The sequence below is a fragment of the Xyrauchen texanus genome, chromosome 27, assembly GCF_025860055.1.
Source record: "Xyrauchen texanus isolate HMW12.3.18 chromosome 27, RBS_HiC_50CHRs, whole genome shotgun sequence".
NCBI classification, from domain to species: domain Eukaryota; kingdom Metazoa; phylum Chordata; class Actinopteri; order Cypriniformes; family Catostomidae; genus Xyrauchen; species Xyrauchen texanus.
The window spans coordinates 3,506,463-3,522,691 of NC_068302.1; the positions used below are offsets into that span (position 1 = coordinate 3,506,463).

Sequence of the window (16,229 nt, forward strand, 5' to 3'; positions counted from 1 at the left end):
TTAAACATATTGAATTACACATCTACGTAAGACTGTATTATAAATGTGTGATTGTAACATTGGCAAATGGCACATTTAATTTTGAATCTATATTTTTCTAATGATGGATAACTTTTAAAATTTGAACTTCAGTCATTTAAATGCTATAATTTAAGATAAGAGGCCAACTATTTTAAAATGAATTTATTGTACTAAAATGTTAGTGTAAATATTAGTGTAAATATTAATAAACTATTTATTAAAAACAAAAAGCTGTATCAGTGTATGTGCTGTCCTATCCATCTAAAAAAAGAGAGAGAGAGATATTTAATCGCATTAGATAGAATGTCAGTGGTAACTAAATGTAACTGGATCTGCTCGACCCACTCCGAGAGGGATTAGATCTGACTTCGCCGGCATGGGAGGTGAGCGTGCTAACTAGGAGTCTAAAGGTTACATGATCTAGTTAGTTGCTAGTGTGACTCTTGAGGCCAGGAGAGTGAGGATTACACACTGCATAGCACATACCAGCTGGCTACCATTACACTCCCCCCCCCCTAAACCTCAATCCCATCCCGGGTTTCGGCACCACTGTAACTAGATGCGTTGGACCCACTCCGAGCAGGATTTTATCCGGCATCGCTGGCATGGGAGGTGGGAGTGCTAATGAGGAAACTAACGGCAACAGCCTCTAGCGCCAGTTGCTAGTGCGCGTCTTGAGGCCAGGGGAGTGAGGTTCACACACTGCACAGCACATACCAGCTGGCTACCGTTACATATACATGGGTAATTCCTGTTATGCTGTAGGTATACCTCTTGCAATTCTGTGGCCTTGTCCCAAATGGAACCCTCCACCCTTGCAGTCTTCCTCTGAGTCCAGACTTTGGTGACGTAAGCGAGGGCAGACTGCTGGGGCACTAGTCAGCAAGTCCATGAGGGTGCATTAGTTATAAAAGTGTGCATTTGGGACAGACTTTAAGACTTCAATCAGATGATGCATTTATTTACACTATGTTATGTTAAATCTTTAGAAAACAAATAAACATGATTCAGACACATGAATGGTTACAGGCAGGTGCTTAGAACACAGTAAAATGTACAGAAAGAACATACCGCCATATATTCGCAAAAATAGTAAAAAAATACACACAGCCACACTTCAGTTAGACTGAATGTTGCTATATCAATAAATATGAGCAATCCTACAAGCTACAGCCATGTGCATTAAATTATTCTCTCCTGTCTTGATATTTTAGACTCACAATAACTCTAAAATCATCTTTGAAACAACAATAGCAAAGGTTTAATGTGAGGTTACTTACATTTATGAACTTAAAACTTCCCCAAGGAAAGTTATTCAATAAACTGAATAGGTTTTCATATCTCTGGAAAATGAAATGAAACAGAGTTCCCTGTCTGTCACTCATTTGACGTTGTGTCGATGTAGTGACACTAGGGGTTCGATCTTGAGAGCCCCAATCACCAATCACACAGGCCAATGAGAATTGGCGAGTGGAATTTTCATGCCACTCTCTGCCCCTGACCTACGGGTATAAAAAGGAGATGACGTGCATCACTCATTCTTCGGATCTGAACGCATGTGTGTTCGTCCCTGTCACCAATGCTTATTCTGCTGGATTTATGCCACATTTCAGCAGTCACCCTTGCATGGTCGACTGTTGTGCTTCCCCTGGGTGAGTCTGCAGCTGCTAAAAGAGTATATTCTAAAGAGTAGATTTTCTTCAAAAAAAAGCTTGCACAAATGATTGTCGTCTTTTTAAAGATGGCTTTTTGGCTTTGTGCTACTGGATGTGGCCGTTATCTCTCCCCTACGTATTCCCATGAGATCTGTCTCGAGTGCTTGTTGTGCCAGCACACCGAGGCAGCTTTTGTGGAGGGGTCATGTTCTCATTGCCAGAACATGCCCATGAGAACATTGTGGTCATGGCTCACCTCCTTCTTCGTGAAGCAGGGAGCCACCGCGGCTGCTTCCCAGCCCGGTCCGTCCTAGGCTGTTACTTAGGTGTCCGGGTCGACGAGGACCTCCCATCCCCCAGCAAATTTGTTCTACCCAGAGGAGCTATCGAGCGATGCAGGCGGTTTGCCTCAGGGCAGATTTAATGTCTTGTTCGGGGCACCTGATGAGGATGAGTCAGTCGCAGCATTGGAGGGTGGACTTCTGCTGTTGGAAGCAGACAAATCTTCTGAGCTCCCGCCCACGGCTAACTACCTAACTAACTACCCTCACCGGCGGAGCGGCTAAGCTATATGTCGAGCTTCTCCGGGTAGAGCATGCCGTAGCGGTGCATTTATGCCACACGGTGCAGCCACCTGGAGGGACTGATCAAGGCTCCCTTCCAAGGCCTGTAAGTTCTCTACCTGATGATGAAGGCTTACAAGGCCGTGGGTCAGGACCCTGCAGGTCCACCATGTCAAGACGTTGAAGGATCTACATGAGGGTAGAACCGTCCCAGGGCTTTTGCAGGAACTACAGGTGACAAAGGTCACAATGCATGCCCTGGGATGGACGATGTCACCTCTGGTGGTCCAAGAGTGGCACCTTTGGCTCAACCATGCAGAGATGCGTGACGGCGAGAAGTTTAACTTTCTAGATGTGCCCATCTCCAAAGTGGGGCTTTTTGGCGACACTGTCGAGGTGTTCGCAGTTCTCAGTTCCCGACGGTGAGGAAGCAGATGGAGGCAATCAAACATATCTTGCCGCGACTCGGCCACCTTCAGGCTTCCGAAGTCCCGCACCCTGTCTGCCTCTTGCCAGGACCGTCCTCCTGCGGCGCCAGCCCCGGCTCCCGTACCATCAGAGCCCAACTCCGGTCTTTTAGAAGAAGATCCTCCCATAGGAAGGCCCCAAGATGCCTCAGATGAACAGGCTTCAAGGCGGCCCTGACATGGGTGACCCAGGGATGAGGTGACTGACTCTGACCGGTCTGGCCCTGGTGAACTTACCAGCCCCACCATTGCCCCTGGGCAAGCGTATGGTGTATTCGCCCTCTGTGCCTTGGCACCCACATGGTAAAAAAAAGAGCAGTTTCCTCATTCCCTAGATTATCACACTTGCGATGGCCGAGGGGTGGAAGTTTTTCCAGACAACCAGTCGGACATGAGTACCTCTTGTTCCCTCAATCTCTGTCAAGAGATGTCCAGTGAACAGGTAAGTGTGCTGGTCTCTGGGGCCGCGCAACCGCCCAAGTCATTGGTCTCCATTGTGGGCTTGAATTGCGGAGAAAAGCTTTTCTCTTCTTGAAATGTATAGGCTATGTCTTGCTGCAAACCACCCTTCCCGGGCACGATAAATCCAGTCGTCCCCTTGGTGCTGCTGGCGCGGAGTCTGGAGGCCAGGTTAGAGCCCTCCAGCCCCATGCAGTAGCTCAGCAGGATGATTCGCCTTGGCTACACTATCCAATTTGCCAGACGCCTGCCCAGGTTCAGTGGCATCCTCTCCACTGTGGTGCAGTACCATGGTGTTTCTGTCCTCTGGGCAGAGGTTGCCACCCTTTACAGCCCTGATTTTATTGTGCCCAAGAGAGGGTGAGGGTCTCGGCCAATATTGGACCTACGTGCTTTGAACAAGGCCTTACACAGACTTCCGTTCAGGATGTTAAAGCAAAAGTGCATCCTGGCATCAGTACGACATCAGGATTGGTTCGCAGCCATCGACCCGAATGACGCATACTTTCACATATCAATCCTTCCTGGACACATACACTTTCTTCGGTTTGCCTTTGAGGGACAAGCATACCAGTGACAAGGTCCTCCCCTTTGGTCTGTGCCTGTCCCCTCGTTAACCAGGTCACAGAGGCTGCCCTGGCCCCATTAAGAGAGAAGGGCATATGTATCCTCAATTATCTCGACAACTGGCTAATCCTAGCTTACTCGTGTGTGCACAGGGACCTTGTGCTTCAGCACCGTGACTGACTCGGGGTTCAGGTGAACTGGGAGAAGAGCAATCTTTAAAAAAGAGCAGAGCATCACTTTTCTTGGTATGGAGTTGGACTCGGTCACTCTCACTGCACATCTTATGACGAGCGTGCACAGTCAGTGCTGACCTGCCTAAAAAGCTTCAGGTAGTGGAACGAGTGAAACAATTTCAGAGGATCCTGGGGCATATGGCATCCTCGGCAGCAGTTCTCCCCCTCGGGTTGATGCATATGAGACTTCAGCACAGGCTACAGATTTGAGTCCCGAGGTTGGCATGGCGCCACGGCATCCATCGTGTGACTTCCACGCCACAGTGCCATCAGACTTTCAGCCCTTGGTCAGACCTCTCATTTCTACAGGCAGGCGTTCCCATAGAGCAGGTCTCAAGGTGCATCGTGGTCATGACAGATGCCTCGAACTCGGGCTGGGGCACCATGTGCAATGGGCAAGCAGTATCAGTGTATCAGTATCAGACTCCACCCCACGTAGTCCAGCTGATTTGGGAGAGATTCGGGGAGGAACAGGTAGACCTGTTTGCCTTCCGAGAGTCCTCTCACTGCCCACTTTGGTACTCCCTGTCTGTGGCTCACTTCAGCACAGATGCCCTGGTACACAATTATGCGTTTCCTCCAGTGAGCCTCATTGCACAGACATTGTGCAAAATCAGGGAGGATGGGCAGCAAGTCCTGTTCATTGCACCGTACTGGCCCAACCAGACGTGGTTCTCAGACATGATGCTTCTGACAGTAGCCCCTCCCTGGCGTATTCAGCTGAGGCAGGACCTTCTCACTCAGGGACAGGGCACTCTCTGGCACCTGTGGCCAGAACTCTGGAATCTCCACGTCTGTCTCCTGGACCGGACGTGGAAGACCTAGCGAATATTCCGCCAGTGGTGGTAAACGCGATCACTCAGGCTAGAGCCCCCACCTCAAGGCGGCTGTATGCCTTGAAGTGGTGTCTCTTCACAAACTGGTGTTCTTCACGAACTGGTGTTCTGGTGGTGAACCTGCAGGTGCTCACTTCAGAGGAGGAAGACCCTTGTCGCATCTGTCTGGACTGCACGCAGAGGTTCAGATGCTCGGAGTAGCACTTTGTCTGCTTTGGAAGACAGCAGAAGGGGAAATCTGTTTCCTAACAGAGGCTGGCCCATTGGATTGTGGATGCCATTTCCTTGGCTTACCAGTCATAAGACCTGCTGTGCCCTTTGGGAGTTCAGGCGCACACCACTAGAGGTGTTGCGTCCTCCTGGGCACTGTCAAGGGGGGCCTCTCTAGCAGACATATGCAGGGCTGCAGGTTGGGCAACACCCAATACCTTTGCGAGGTTTTACAACCTACACATAGAACCGAATTTGTCCCTAGTGTTACGAGGTAACAGCAGGTAGGCCGGGCAGCCAGTTGGGTGTACCACTTGCATTATACCCTTCCCCATTTTCAAGGTGATAATGTGCATTATTTTGTCCACAACAGTTCCTTGTAATTGGTTAACTCTGGATGCCTCTTTAAATCTTAAGTGCTGTTCGGTGATGAACTCGGCAGAGGAGTGACACCACCAGGCCCAGTACTCATGGTATGCCCCTTTTCAGGTGAGCCCATGTACTTGGGCTCAGTGCTTCATACATGCTGATTCCCCTTTGGGTAATCCTGTGTGATGCATTTCCACTGTTCAGGTTTCTCCTCTGGTGAACCCTGTGTTTCTCCTCATCAGAGGCTCTCTCTGCTTCGCCACTGTTGCTGTGTACCATCTCCATAGATAGGGTCCTCCCGGTGGTCTCATTCCATATGTGAACTACCCATTGGTAAGTCCATGTGAGGTATTCTCCACATGTTAACCTCCCTCTGGTAGGATGTGGTCTCCTTAGTGCCCTTCTTCCTGGAGAGGGAAGAGCACTTCTCAGTGTTATTCTAGAAGGTGCTCAGCAGGAAATTGCTTAACAGCAAATATCAGAAAAGGACACCGCTGTAGCCGCCTTGAGTAAGTGCCTTCCCCCCTTAAAAGGACTATGGAGACACCTTACCTAAACTTGCTGGAAGGTCACAACTTGGTCAAGCGCTCGCTGGTTCAGTGGCTGTGGCGTATAGGAACCCCTAGTGTCACTACATCGACACAACATCCAGACAGGGAATGTATGGGTTACTGGTGTAACCCCTGTTCCCTGATGGAGGGAATAAGACATTGTGTTCCTCCTGCCGTTGTGCTGAACAGTCCACTGACATGGCAGGGACTCTCTATCGGCTCCTCAGCATAAAGCTGAATGGGTGATGCACGCCATCTCCTTTTATAACCGTACGTCCGGGCGGAGAGTGGCATGCAAATTCCACTCGCCGATTCAAGGCCTTTTCTATTTTAAGCAAGGGTGATTGGGACTCTCAAGATCGAACCCCTAGTGTCACTACATCGACACATTGTCTCATTCCCTCCATCATGGAACAGGGGTTACACCAGTAAACCAGATGTTTTGGCCCAGTTCTACACATAAGACTTAAAAGCGATACTATATACACGCATTCACACTCCGCTCATGGACGATGTGTAAACCCAGCTTACTGACAAGCGCATCTCTCAGCAGGCATTTTTGCATCAAATCAAATGTGTTTACCTATTTTCTTTGGCCTGAACAATAGCACATTGCATCAACAACTTCAGAGACTGGGGTTCTGGTCATGCATTAAAACCCAGGAAGTAATTATGTTCACGTATACCACAGGGCTTTTAAATGCTTGATTCTGATTGGTTGACGAATGTTCTAAGGCATTTAGGTAAACCAACGGCTATGAAGAAGTTCCTGGTCTTGACCGCATAACGGTTCCATATCACTTCACCAAATCACTTCAGTTAATAGCAGAAAAATAGCAGTACAGGCTATCACAGCAAAATAACCACATTGTAACGTTAGCAGGTGGAGGCAGACGAGGAGTGAGGATCTAAATGCGGATTTTATTTAACAAGGTGAAAACTAGACAGACAGGAACAAAGGAAACATCCACGATGGGATAACGGAAACAAAAACATGAAAAACATTCAAAGGGTACATGAACTGAGAGAGCAGGGCAAAATATCAACATCCAGGCATCTACCAACAACGATCGACAGAGTCTGAACAAACAACCAGGGTTTAAATACAGAGAAACTATAATGACAAAATGACAATCAGGTGAGAACAAGAACACAGAGCTGGCAGTGATGAGGGCTGGGAATCATGGGAATTGTAGTTTGAGACAGGGGACACAAGAAACACGGGGCAGACAACCAGGAATCGTAACACACATAAAACAAAGACACTGGATAAATACATTGGATAATAATGACAAACAATGTCTATATTATTCTAAATTTATTTCCATTTCAGTTGAAAAGAAATAATGATTTCCTCTTCTGGAAAGTCATTCAAATGTAATAGGAGCAAATGGGTAAGTGAAAATAAAAACATTTGTGGTCTCCCATTCACCGATGTCCCATTCAAAATATATATAGGATATTAAAATGAATAAATGTCTATTTTTCCAGCCTGTTGTATTAGTATTAATTTATCACCCCTTATTTAATTTAGATACAGTTCCTATATATTGTGATATACAAAGGGCAAATATAGCCTACCATTTATCAAATCTACTTTTAATTATTATCATATTTTAATGGGGATATAATTTATTACAGCTCACAGTTATGTGAGCAAACAAGGTTTGAACATCAACCATAACAAGATCAAACGTCATGGTTACTGTCATAACCTCTGTTCCCTGTGGGAGGGAACAAGACATTTTGTTGAATGAAGTGACACAAGGGGTCTTCCTTGGGAGCCTCGCATACCTCTGAACTTGAGAAAAGGCCAATGTGAAATTGGCAGACAGAATTTGCATGCCCCGCCCCCAGAAATACGGGTATAAAGGGAAGCGGGCGTGCATCTGTCAGTCAGGTTTTTGCACTGAGGAGCCGAGAATAAGGCACGGCTGTTTACAGTGATAGGTCTAGTGCTGTGGCAGAAGGGACACAACGTCTCGTTCCCTCCCTCAGGGAACGGAGGTTACGACAGTAACCATGACATTCCCCTTCTGTCACTCACTTGACATTGTGTCAAATGAAGTGACAAAAGGGGTCCCATTCAAAAACTCCACGCACTAGTCCGTGTAACGTGAACTGAAGAGACGGATGCAAGCAGGCTGCTGCTAGAGACGACTGTGTCGGCTGCACTTAGCCCTCCCCAACGCCCCCAAAAGAGATGTCATATTCAGACCTTAGGTTCCCAGCACACCTGAGGGGGGAACAGGTGCTACATGACTAGCATGGGAGCAAGCCCGGCAGCTGCGGCCTTTTCTCTCTCTATGTCTGTCGCATAGGATATAAAGTGGCTGGGGCTATCTTAGTGCTATGAATGCGTTGGGGAAGGAGGTCTTTCCCATTCTTTCAGGGGAGAAAGACCCTGCAGAGGCCACATCCTGCCCGAGCTAGGGGGAGGTAGCATGTGGTAAATACACCACGAGGGTTGTGAAGCCGTACATGGGAGCAGTGCGCATGTCCTCCCCCTTATGAGGGGGGAGCTCTACAAGCACGGCGACCTGGGCAGTGGGACTGCCCAAGAGAGACGCGGGTCCACCAACAGGGGGACCATACCGCAGAAAATACATCACAGGGAGTTGCCTGAGGAGGGAACTAAGCCCGTGGACCCCGACCCCAGTACAGAGCACCTGTGGCTCGTAGTGGGTCTGGACATGAATTGCTCTGCTGAATTCGCCGGCCAGAAGGCTAGGGAGGAGAGCATCCAGGAAGCGACGCTTAGTGGCTAACCTGGGACAAGTGGCACTGGATCAACTTGGTGAAGGGCGCCGGTCAGTTGTGCCATGTTACTGAGTTCTACCGGCTCGGTCCTGACAACGCACGGGCGAGACCTACTCAACCCTGAGATTGTAAATTCTGGCAAAGGTATTGGGTGTTGCCCAGCCTGTTGCTCTGTAGGTGTCTGCTAGGGAGGTGCCATTGGCCAGTTTTGAACGGGAGTCTGATTGGTCACAAGATTGGTCACAACCCGCCACTTTTTTTGTGTATGATGAAGTAAGGGCTGTAGAAACCCTTCTTCATCTCGGCTGAAGAGATGGGCTCTATCGCATCCTTGAGAAGCAGAGTCGTGATCTCTGCCCGTAAAGCGATGGGTTGGGCAACGAAAGCCATGTGTCCAAACTCCGCTCGATGGGCACTAATGGGACAAATGCTTTTGATGTACCTGGCAGGGCTTTGCGGCGGGGGGGAGCAGGTAATAGTGCGTCGGGAGGCAGAAGAGCGTCCCGAGGCTTGGGTGCTGAGAAAAGACTCAAAGGGGGCAGTTTAAAGACTGAGGAAGAGCTCCTCGAGATGCGTCTTCAGAACTCGTCAATGCTGTCCTGCCGGAGCTGAGTAGTCGCGGGTCCGGAGGCAAGAGAGCTGCGTCCAGGGAGCTGGGACTGTAGAGTTTTGGGGCCGGGGTGCCGTATTACAAAATCATACAATTTATTCAATATAAAATTATATATTGTATACAGTATATGAGAATAAACTCCCAGTCAGCAGTTTTACAACTTTGTTGTCATGACAGCATAACAGTGTTAACCCTGTAATCCTGGTAAATGACGGTTTAAATAACTACTGTATACAGTTCATATAATGCAAAAGAAGAATTAATGTTAGTATTTTTATATTCCTTGAGTTATCATGCTAAATTGCTAATTTGGTAATAGAAAACACAGATATTGGACAACAGATAATTGGACAACAGTGTTGTAGATCTTAACCCCATTGAGCTTTTGTGGGATCAGCTAGACTATAATGTGCGTGAGAAGTGCCCTACAAGACAGTCACATGGCAAGTGCTACAGGAAGTGTGGGGTGAAATGTCACCTGAGTATCTGGACAAACTGACAGCTAGAATATCAAGGATCTGCAAAGCTGTCATTGCTGCACATGGAGGATTTTTTGATGACAACTCTTTGAAGTAGTTTAAGAAGTTCTGAATATTTTTTCTAATTATAATAGTCATTTTTCATGTTATTAATGTCCAAAAAACATTGTGATCAGTTGAATGACACCAATTTATTTCCATAAGAGCAAACTCATTCAAAATTATTCCAAACTTTTGGCCTCCTGTATGTGTGTGTGTGTGTGTGTGTGTGTGTGTGTGTATACAGTATCTCACAAAAGTGAGTACACCCCTCACATTTTTGTAAATATTTGATTATATATTTTTATGTGACAACACTGAAGAAATGACACATTGCTACAATGTAAAGTAGTGAGTGTACAGCTTGTATAACAGTGTAAATTTGCTGTCCCCTCAAAGTAACTCAACACACAGCCATTAATGTCTAAACCGCTGGCAAAAGTGAAAATGTCCAAATTGGGCCCAATTAGCCATTTTCCCTCCCCGGTGTCATGTGACTCATTAGTATTACAAGGTCTCAGGTGTGAATGGGGAGCAGGTGTGTTAAATTTGGTGTCATCGCTCTCACACTCCCTCATACTGGTCACTGGAAGTTCAACATGGCACCTCATGGCAAAGAACTCTCTGAGGATCTGAAAAAAAGAATTGTTGCTCTACATAAAGATGGCCTAGGTTATAAGAAGACACTGAGCTGCAGCACAGTGGCCAAGACCATACAGCGATTTAACAGGACAGGTTCCACTCATAACAGGTCTCGCCATGGTCGACCAAAGAAGTTGAGTGCACGTGCTGAGCGTTATATCCAGAGGTTGTCTTTGGGAAATAGACGTATGAGTGCTGCCAGCATTGCTGCAGAGGTTGAAGGGGTGGGGGGTCAGCCTGTCAGTGCTCAAATTGTTCTGCATGGCTGTCATCCCAGAAGGAAGCCTCTTCTAAAAATGATGCACAAGAAAGCCCGCAAACAGTTTGCTGATGACAAGCAGACTAAGGACATGGATTACTGGATGTCTTGGGCCTTACTTTTTATTACATTTCCTGTGGTCTAATAAGACCAAGATAAACTTATTTGGTTCAGATGGTGTCAAGCGTGTGTGGTGGAAACCAGGTGAGGAGTACAAAGACAAGTGTGTCTTGCCTACATTCAAGCATGGTGGTGGGAGTGTCATGGTCTGGGGCTGCATGAGTGCTGCCGGCCCTGGGTATCTACTGTTCATTGAGGGAACCATGAATGCCAACATGTACTGTGACATACTGAAGCAGAACATGATCCCCTCCCTTCGGAGACTGGGCCGCAGGGCAGTTTTCCAGCATGATAACGACCCTAAACACACCTCCAAGACGACCACTGCCTTGCTAAAGATGCTGAAGGTGAAGGTGATGGACTGGCCAAGCATGTCTCCAGACCTAAACCCTATTGAGCATCTGTGGGGCATCTTCAAATGGAAGGTGGAGGAGCACAAGGTCTCTAACATCCACCAGCTATGTGATGTCGTTATGGAGGAGTGGAAGAGGACTCCAGTGGCAACCTGTGAAGCTCTGGTGAACTCCATGCCCAAGAGGGTTAAAGCAGTGCTGGAAAATAATGGTGGCCACACAAAATATTGACACTTTGGGCCCAATTTGGACATTTTCACTTAGGGGTGTACTCACTTTTGTTGCCAGCGGTTTAGACATTAATGACTGTGTGTTGAGTTATTTTGAGGAGACAGCAAACACTGTTATACAAGCTGTACACTCACTACTTTACATTGTAGCAAAGCGTCATTTCTTCAGTGTTGTCACATGAAAAGGTATAATCAAATATTTACAAAAATGTGAGGGTTGTACTCACTTTTGTGAGATACTGTGTATATATATTTATAAATAAGCTTCACATTTATGACTTTCTACCTTCGATTTTATTTTTATAGTAATCAATATTATGCCACAAATGCTGTCATTTGAGTTTATCTTGTATTGAACCCAGAAGATTCCATTAATTCAACATTCTTTGACAGATGTTCAGTCTAGAATCAAAGTGTTGATAGAATTCTGATTTTAATTCATACACTTTATTTCTGTGTCCTAACCTGAATGTTTTCTTGATTGATAGTTATGGTTCAGTTTCACCTTGTCAGATGTGTCTGTTAGTCCTTCAACTGAATATTACATCCAAGCTTTTAACCTTCCTCCACCGCCACCTAATACAGGATGGAAATATTTAAAGAACACATCTTATAAAACACCAGGTTAGACTGAATTGATCTTAATGTATTATATATAATTTTCTCCACTCTCTGTGATGTGATATTTGATTGTTTTATCTCTGTCTTATTAGGATGTGAGAGTAAACGTATGAGCGATCACCCACAGTGTTCAACACGTAAGTCCATGTTTTGTTCAGGTTTTGGAGAGAAAGTAATCATCTGCAGGGTAGGAATAAATGATGGAATCTTTCATGATAAAAAAAAAGAAGCCAACAAACCGACAGGATCAAAAGAAAAAGACTGACCTGGAATAAGTTCACAAACCAAAACCACACGGCAACAAATAGACAGGGGTTAGAGAAATAGGTGGACCTTCTACACAAGCAAGGGCTAACAAAAGTTGTGCGACCAGGGAGCAATCAATTGAGAAGGAGCAATGAGACAGAAACAGACAGGTAAGGCTAGGGAACATATGGGTAACCGAAACACAATCTGAATGTCAAAAACAACAAAACAGAACAGGTTTGTCAGGAAGATCCTGCCACTAAGTGTGAAACAAGATTGGAAAGAGATGACAGGATCCTGACAATTTCACTGTTGTACATCCACAGACACTGTACCTGAAATTTTATGTTTTAAAAGCCAAAGAAAATCAGTCCTCAATATATTTTGAATATGGATGTACATATTAACTAGATATTTAAAATTTTTTGACATTTTTTCTTTTGCTTGATGTCAGAGTTTATCTGACAACTTTCCAAATATTTGCTAAGCCATAGCAAAGGTTTCTTGAGTGGTTTCTTAAGGCCCTGATATACATCACACCGCTGTGGGAGGTATTTAGAAATGTAAATATGAGGACGCCTGTTATGCTTGAGTAACGAGGCAGACGAGGAAATGCGGATCCAAACGCAGTTTGAACTTTATTAGATGAACTAAAACAGGAAAACACAAAGGAACAACCCACGATGGGGAAATGAAACATAAAATAGCAAACTAAACACGACGTAAGCAAACAGGGGACTCGAGGAGGAAACACACACCAGGTTGACATCAAACAACGATCGACGGAGACTGAACAAAGACACAGGGTATAAATACATAAACAAGGGGGAAAGGGGCCAATGAACGAACAGAACTCAAACAAGATAATAAGGTGATTAACAGAAGCAAACGGCAAACTAATGAGGGCAGGTGCAAACAATGACAGGGAACACGAACGCTAACAGAGGACTATGGAGTTACATAAGGGACTAAAGTGAAAACTAAGAAGTGCAAAAGTGACAAGATGGAAAACAAGAGGGCAACAGTGAAACAAGACAGGGTAACCGTTACATAGCCCCCCTCAAGGATCGGATACCAGACGATCCTTGACAACAAACAACAAAAGACAAAAATCCACAAGGACAACATGAGGGCACCAGGGGCAAACAGACAGTACAAGTGGGCACATGGGCAGACAGGCAGACCAGGGGGCACACTGGGCAGGCAGGAAGTCCGGGGGCACAGAGGGCAAGACAGGCAGGTCCGGGAGGTGCCAGGGGCAGACAGGAAGTCCGGGGAAATGAGTCAGTCCACGAGGGCACGAACGAAGGTGAGACAGTCCACGGGGGCACAAGTGGAGATGAGGGTTAGGGGCCCAGGGAGGTATCGACCGGGCAGGGACAGGTTTTGATGGTCTGGGAGCGGGCCATCGGGCAAGGACAGGTTTGGGGAGCCTGGGAGGAGGCCACTGGACGGGGACTGGGTCAGGAGGCCAGGAGGGGGGGACTCAGGACGGGAACAGGGTCAGGAGGCCTGGGTGGAGGCCACAGGACAGGGACTGGATCAGGGGGCCTGGGAAGAGGCCACGGGACAGGGGCTGGGTCAGGAGGTCTGGGGGGAGGCCACAGGACAGGGACTGGATCAGGGGTCCTGGGAAGAGGCCACAGGACGGGAGCAGGGTCAGAAGCCCTGGGAGGTGGCCACAAGACAGGGACCAGGTCAGGAGGCCTGGGAGGAGGCCACAGGATAGAGGCCGGCTTTGGTGGCCTGGGAGGTGACCACGGAACAGAGGCCGGTTTTGGTGGCCTAGGAGATGGAGTGGCCACAGGGGAGGCCGGCGGTGCTGCGTGAGGCGGAGCCAAGGAGGACCTCTGAGGCGGAGCCGAGGGAGGTGATGGCTCAGAAGGCCCAGAAGGCGCGGCTGAGGGAGGCTCAGGAGGTGGAGCTGAAAGAGGCTCAGGAGGTGGAGCCGAGGTAGGCGGCACCGTGGGAGGCTTTAGGAGCGGAGACCAGGAAGACTCTGGAGGCTCTGGGGACAGAGACGTAGGAGGCTCTGAGGGTGAAGCCGTCGAAGGCTTGAGTGGCTCGAGAGGCGGGGCCGGAGGAAGCTCGGGAGGCGGAGCCATAGGAGGCTCGGGAGGCTCTGAGGGTGGAGCTGTCGAAGGCTTGAGTGGCTCAAGCGGCGGAGCCATAGGAGGCTCGGGAGGCTCGGCGGGCAGAGCCGTCGAAGGCTTGAGTGGATCGAGAGGCGGAGCCATAGGAGGCTCTGGAGGCGGAGCCGCAGGAGGCCCCGGGGGCGGAGCCGCAGGAGGCTCGAGAGGCGGAGCTGCAGGAGGCTCGAGAGGCTCTGGGGGCAGAGCCGTCGAAGGCTTGAGTGGATCGGGAGGTGGAGCCGTAGGAGGCTCTGGGGGCGGAGCCCTGGAAGGCTCGAGAGGCGGAGCCCTGGGTGGCTCGAGAGGCCTGGAAGGCGGAGCCCTGGAAGGCTCGAGAGGTTCGAGAGGCGGAGCCCTGGGAGGCTCGAGAGGCTTGAGGGGCGGAGCCCTGGTAGGCTCGAGAGGCGGAGCCCTGGCGGGCTCGAGAGGCTTGAGAGGCGGAGCTCTGGGAAGCTCAGAGGGTGGAGCTCTGGAAAGCTTGGGAGGCTTGAGAGACGGAGCCCTGGAAGACTCGAGAGACTTGAGAGGCGGAGCCCTGGAAGGCTCGAGGGGCTTGAGGGGCGGAGCCCTGGTAAGATCGGAGGGCGGAGCTCTGGAAAGCTTGGGAGGCTTGAGAGGCGGAGCCCTGGAAGACTCGAGAGACTTGAGAGGCGGAGCCCTGGAAGACTCGAGGGGCTTGAGGGGCGGAGCCCTGGTAGGGTCGAGAGGCTTGGGAGGCGGAGCCCTAGAAGGCTCGAGAGGCTTGGGAGGTGGAGCTCTGGGAAGCTCGGAGGGCGGAGCTCTGGAAAGCTCGGGAAATTCGGACGGCGGAGCTCTGGAAAGCTCGGGAAACTCGGAAGGCGGAGCTCTGGAAAGCTCGGGAAACTCGGAAGGCGGAGCTCTGGAAAGCTCGGGAAACTCAGATGGCGGAGCTCTGGAAAGCTCGGGAAACTCGGATGGCGGAGCTCTGGAAAGCTCGGGAAACTCGGATGGCGGAGCTCTGGAAAGCTCGGGAGGAGGAGCCCTGGAAGACTCGAGAGACTTGAGAGACTTGGGAGGCGGAGCCCTGGTAGGCTCGAGAGGAGGAGCCCTGGATGGCTCTGGAGGTGCTGGCTCTAGGATGGGCACGACCACTGGCGCTGGCTCTTGGACGGTCACGGTTACTGGCACTGGCTCTTTGACGGTCATGGCTACTGGCACTGGCTCTTGGACGGTCATGGCTTCAGGCTCTGGCTCTTGGACGATCGAGGCTTCTGGTACTGGCTCTTGGACGGTCACGGCTTCTGGCACTGGCTCTTGGACGGTCATGGCTACTGGCACTGGCTCTTGGACGGTCGAGGCTACAGGCGCTGGCTCAGGGACGGTCGAGGCTACAGGCGCTGGCTCAGGGACGGTCGAGGCTACAGGCGCTGGCTCAGGGACGGTCGAGGCTACAGGCGCTGGCTCAGGGACGGTCGAGGCTACAGGCACTGGCTCAGGGACGGTCGAGGCTACAGGCGCTGGCTCATTGACGTTTGAGGCTAACGGCACTGGCTCACTGACGTCTGAGGCTACAGGCTCTGGCTGGGTTACCGTGGTATGTGCCAGCTTAGGTTCGCCGGGCGCTGAGGGCAGAGTCAAGGGGGGTTTAGGGCATGGGGCTGCGGCAGGCGGAGGCTGGAGCACAGAGACCACTCCCTTTCTCCTCTTCCTCCGGGCTGATGCGACTGGCGAGGCTGGGATGCTGTTCCTGGTCAGCGTGGGTTCAGGCTCGCTGGCCGTGATTGACGACGACTCAGGCTTGTTGATGGTAGAGGCCGTAGGCGCTGGTTCGCTCACTGTGACA

General features: G+C 49.4%; 1 protein-coding gene across 2 annotated transcripts in view; it reads left to right on the top strand.

The window, feature by feature from the left end:
- LOC127620834 (interleukin-17 receptor B-like) overlaps positions 1-16,229 on the top strand; it is a 73,619-nt gene that overhangs the window by 26,079 nt on the left and 31,311 nt on the right. For both annotated transcript variants that reach the window (XM_052094094.1, XM_052094093.1), the window contains exons 5-6: positions 11,915-12,050; positions 12,140-12,184. In XM_052094094.1, the coding sequence (XP_051950054.1) occupies positions 11,915-12,050; positions 12,140-12,184 (181 nt within the window). The remainder of the gene's footprint in view (positions 1-11,914; positions 12,051-12,139; positions 12,185-16,229) is intronic.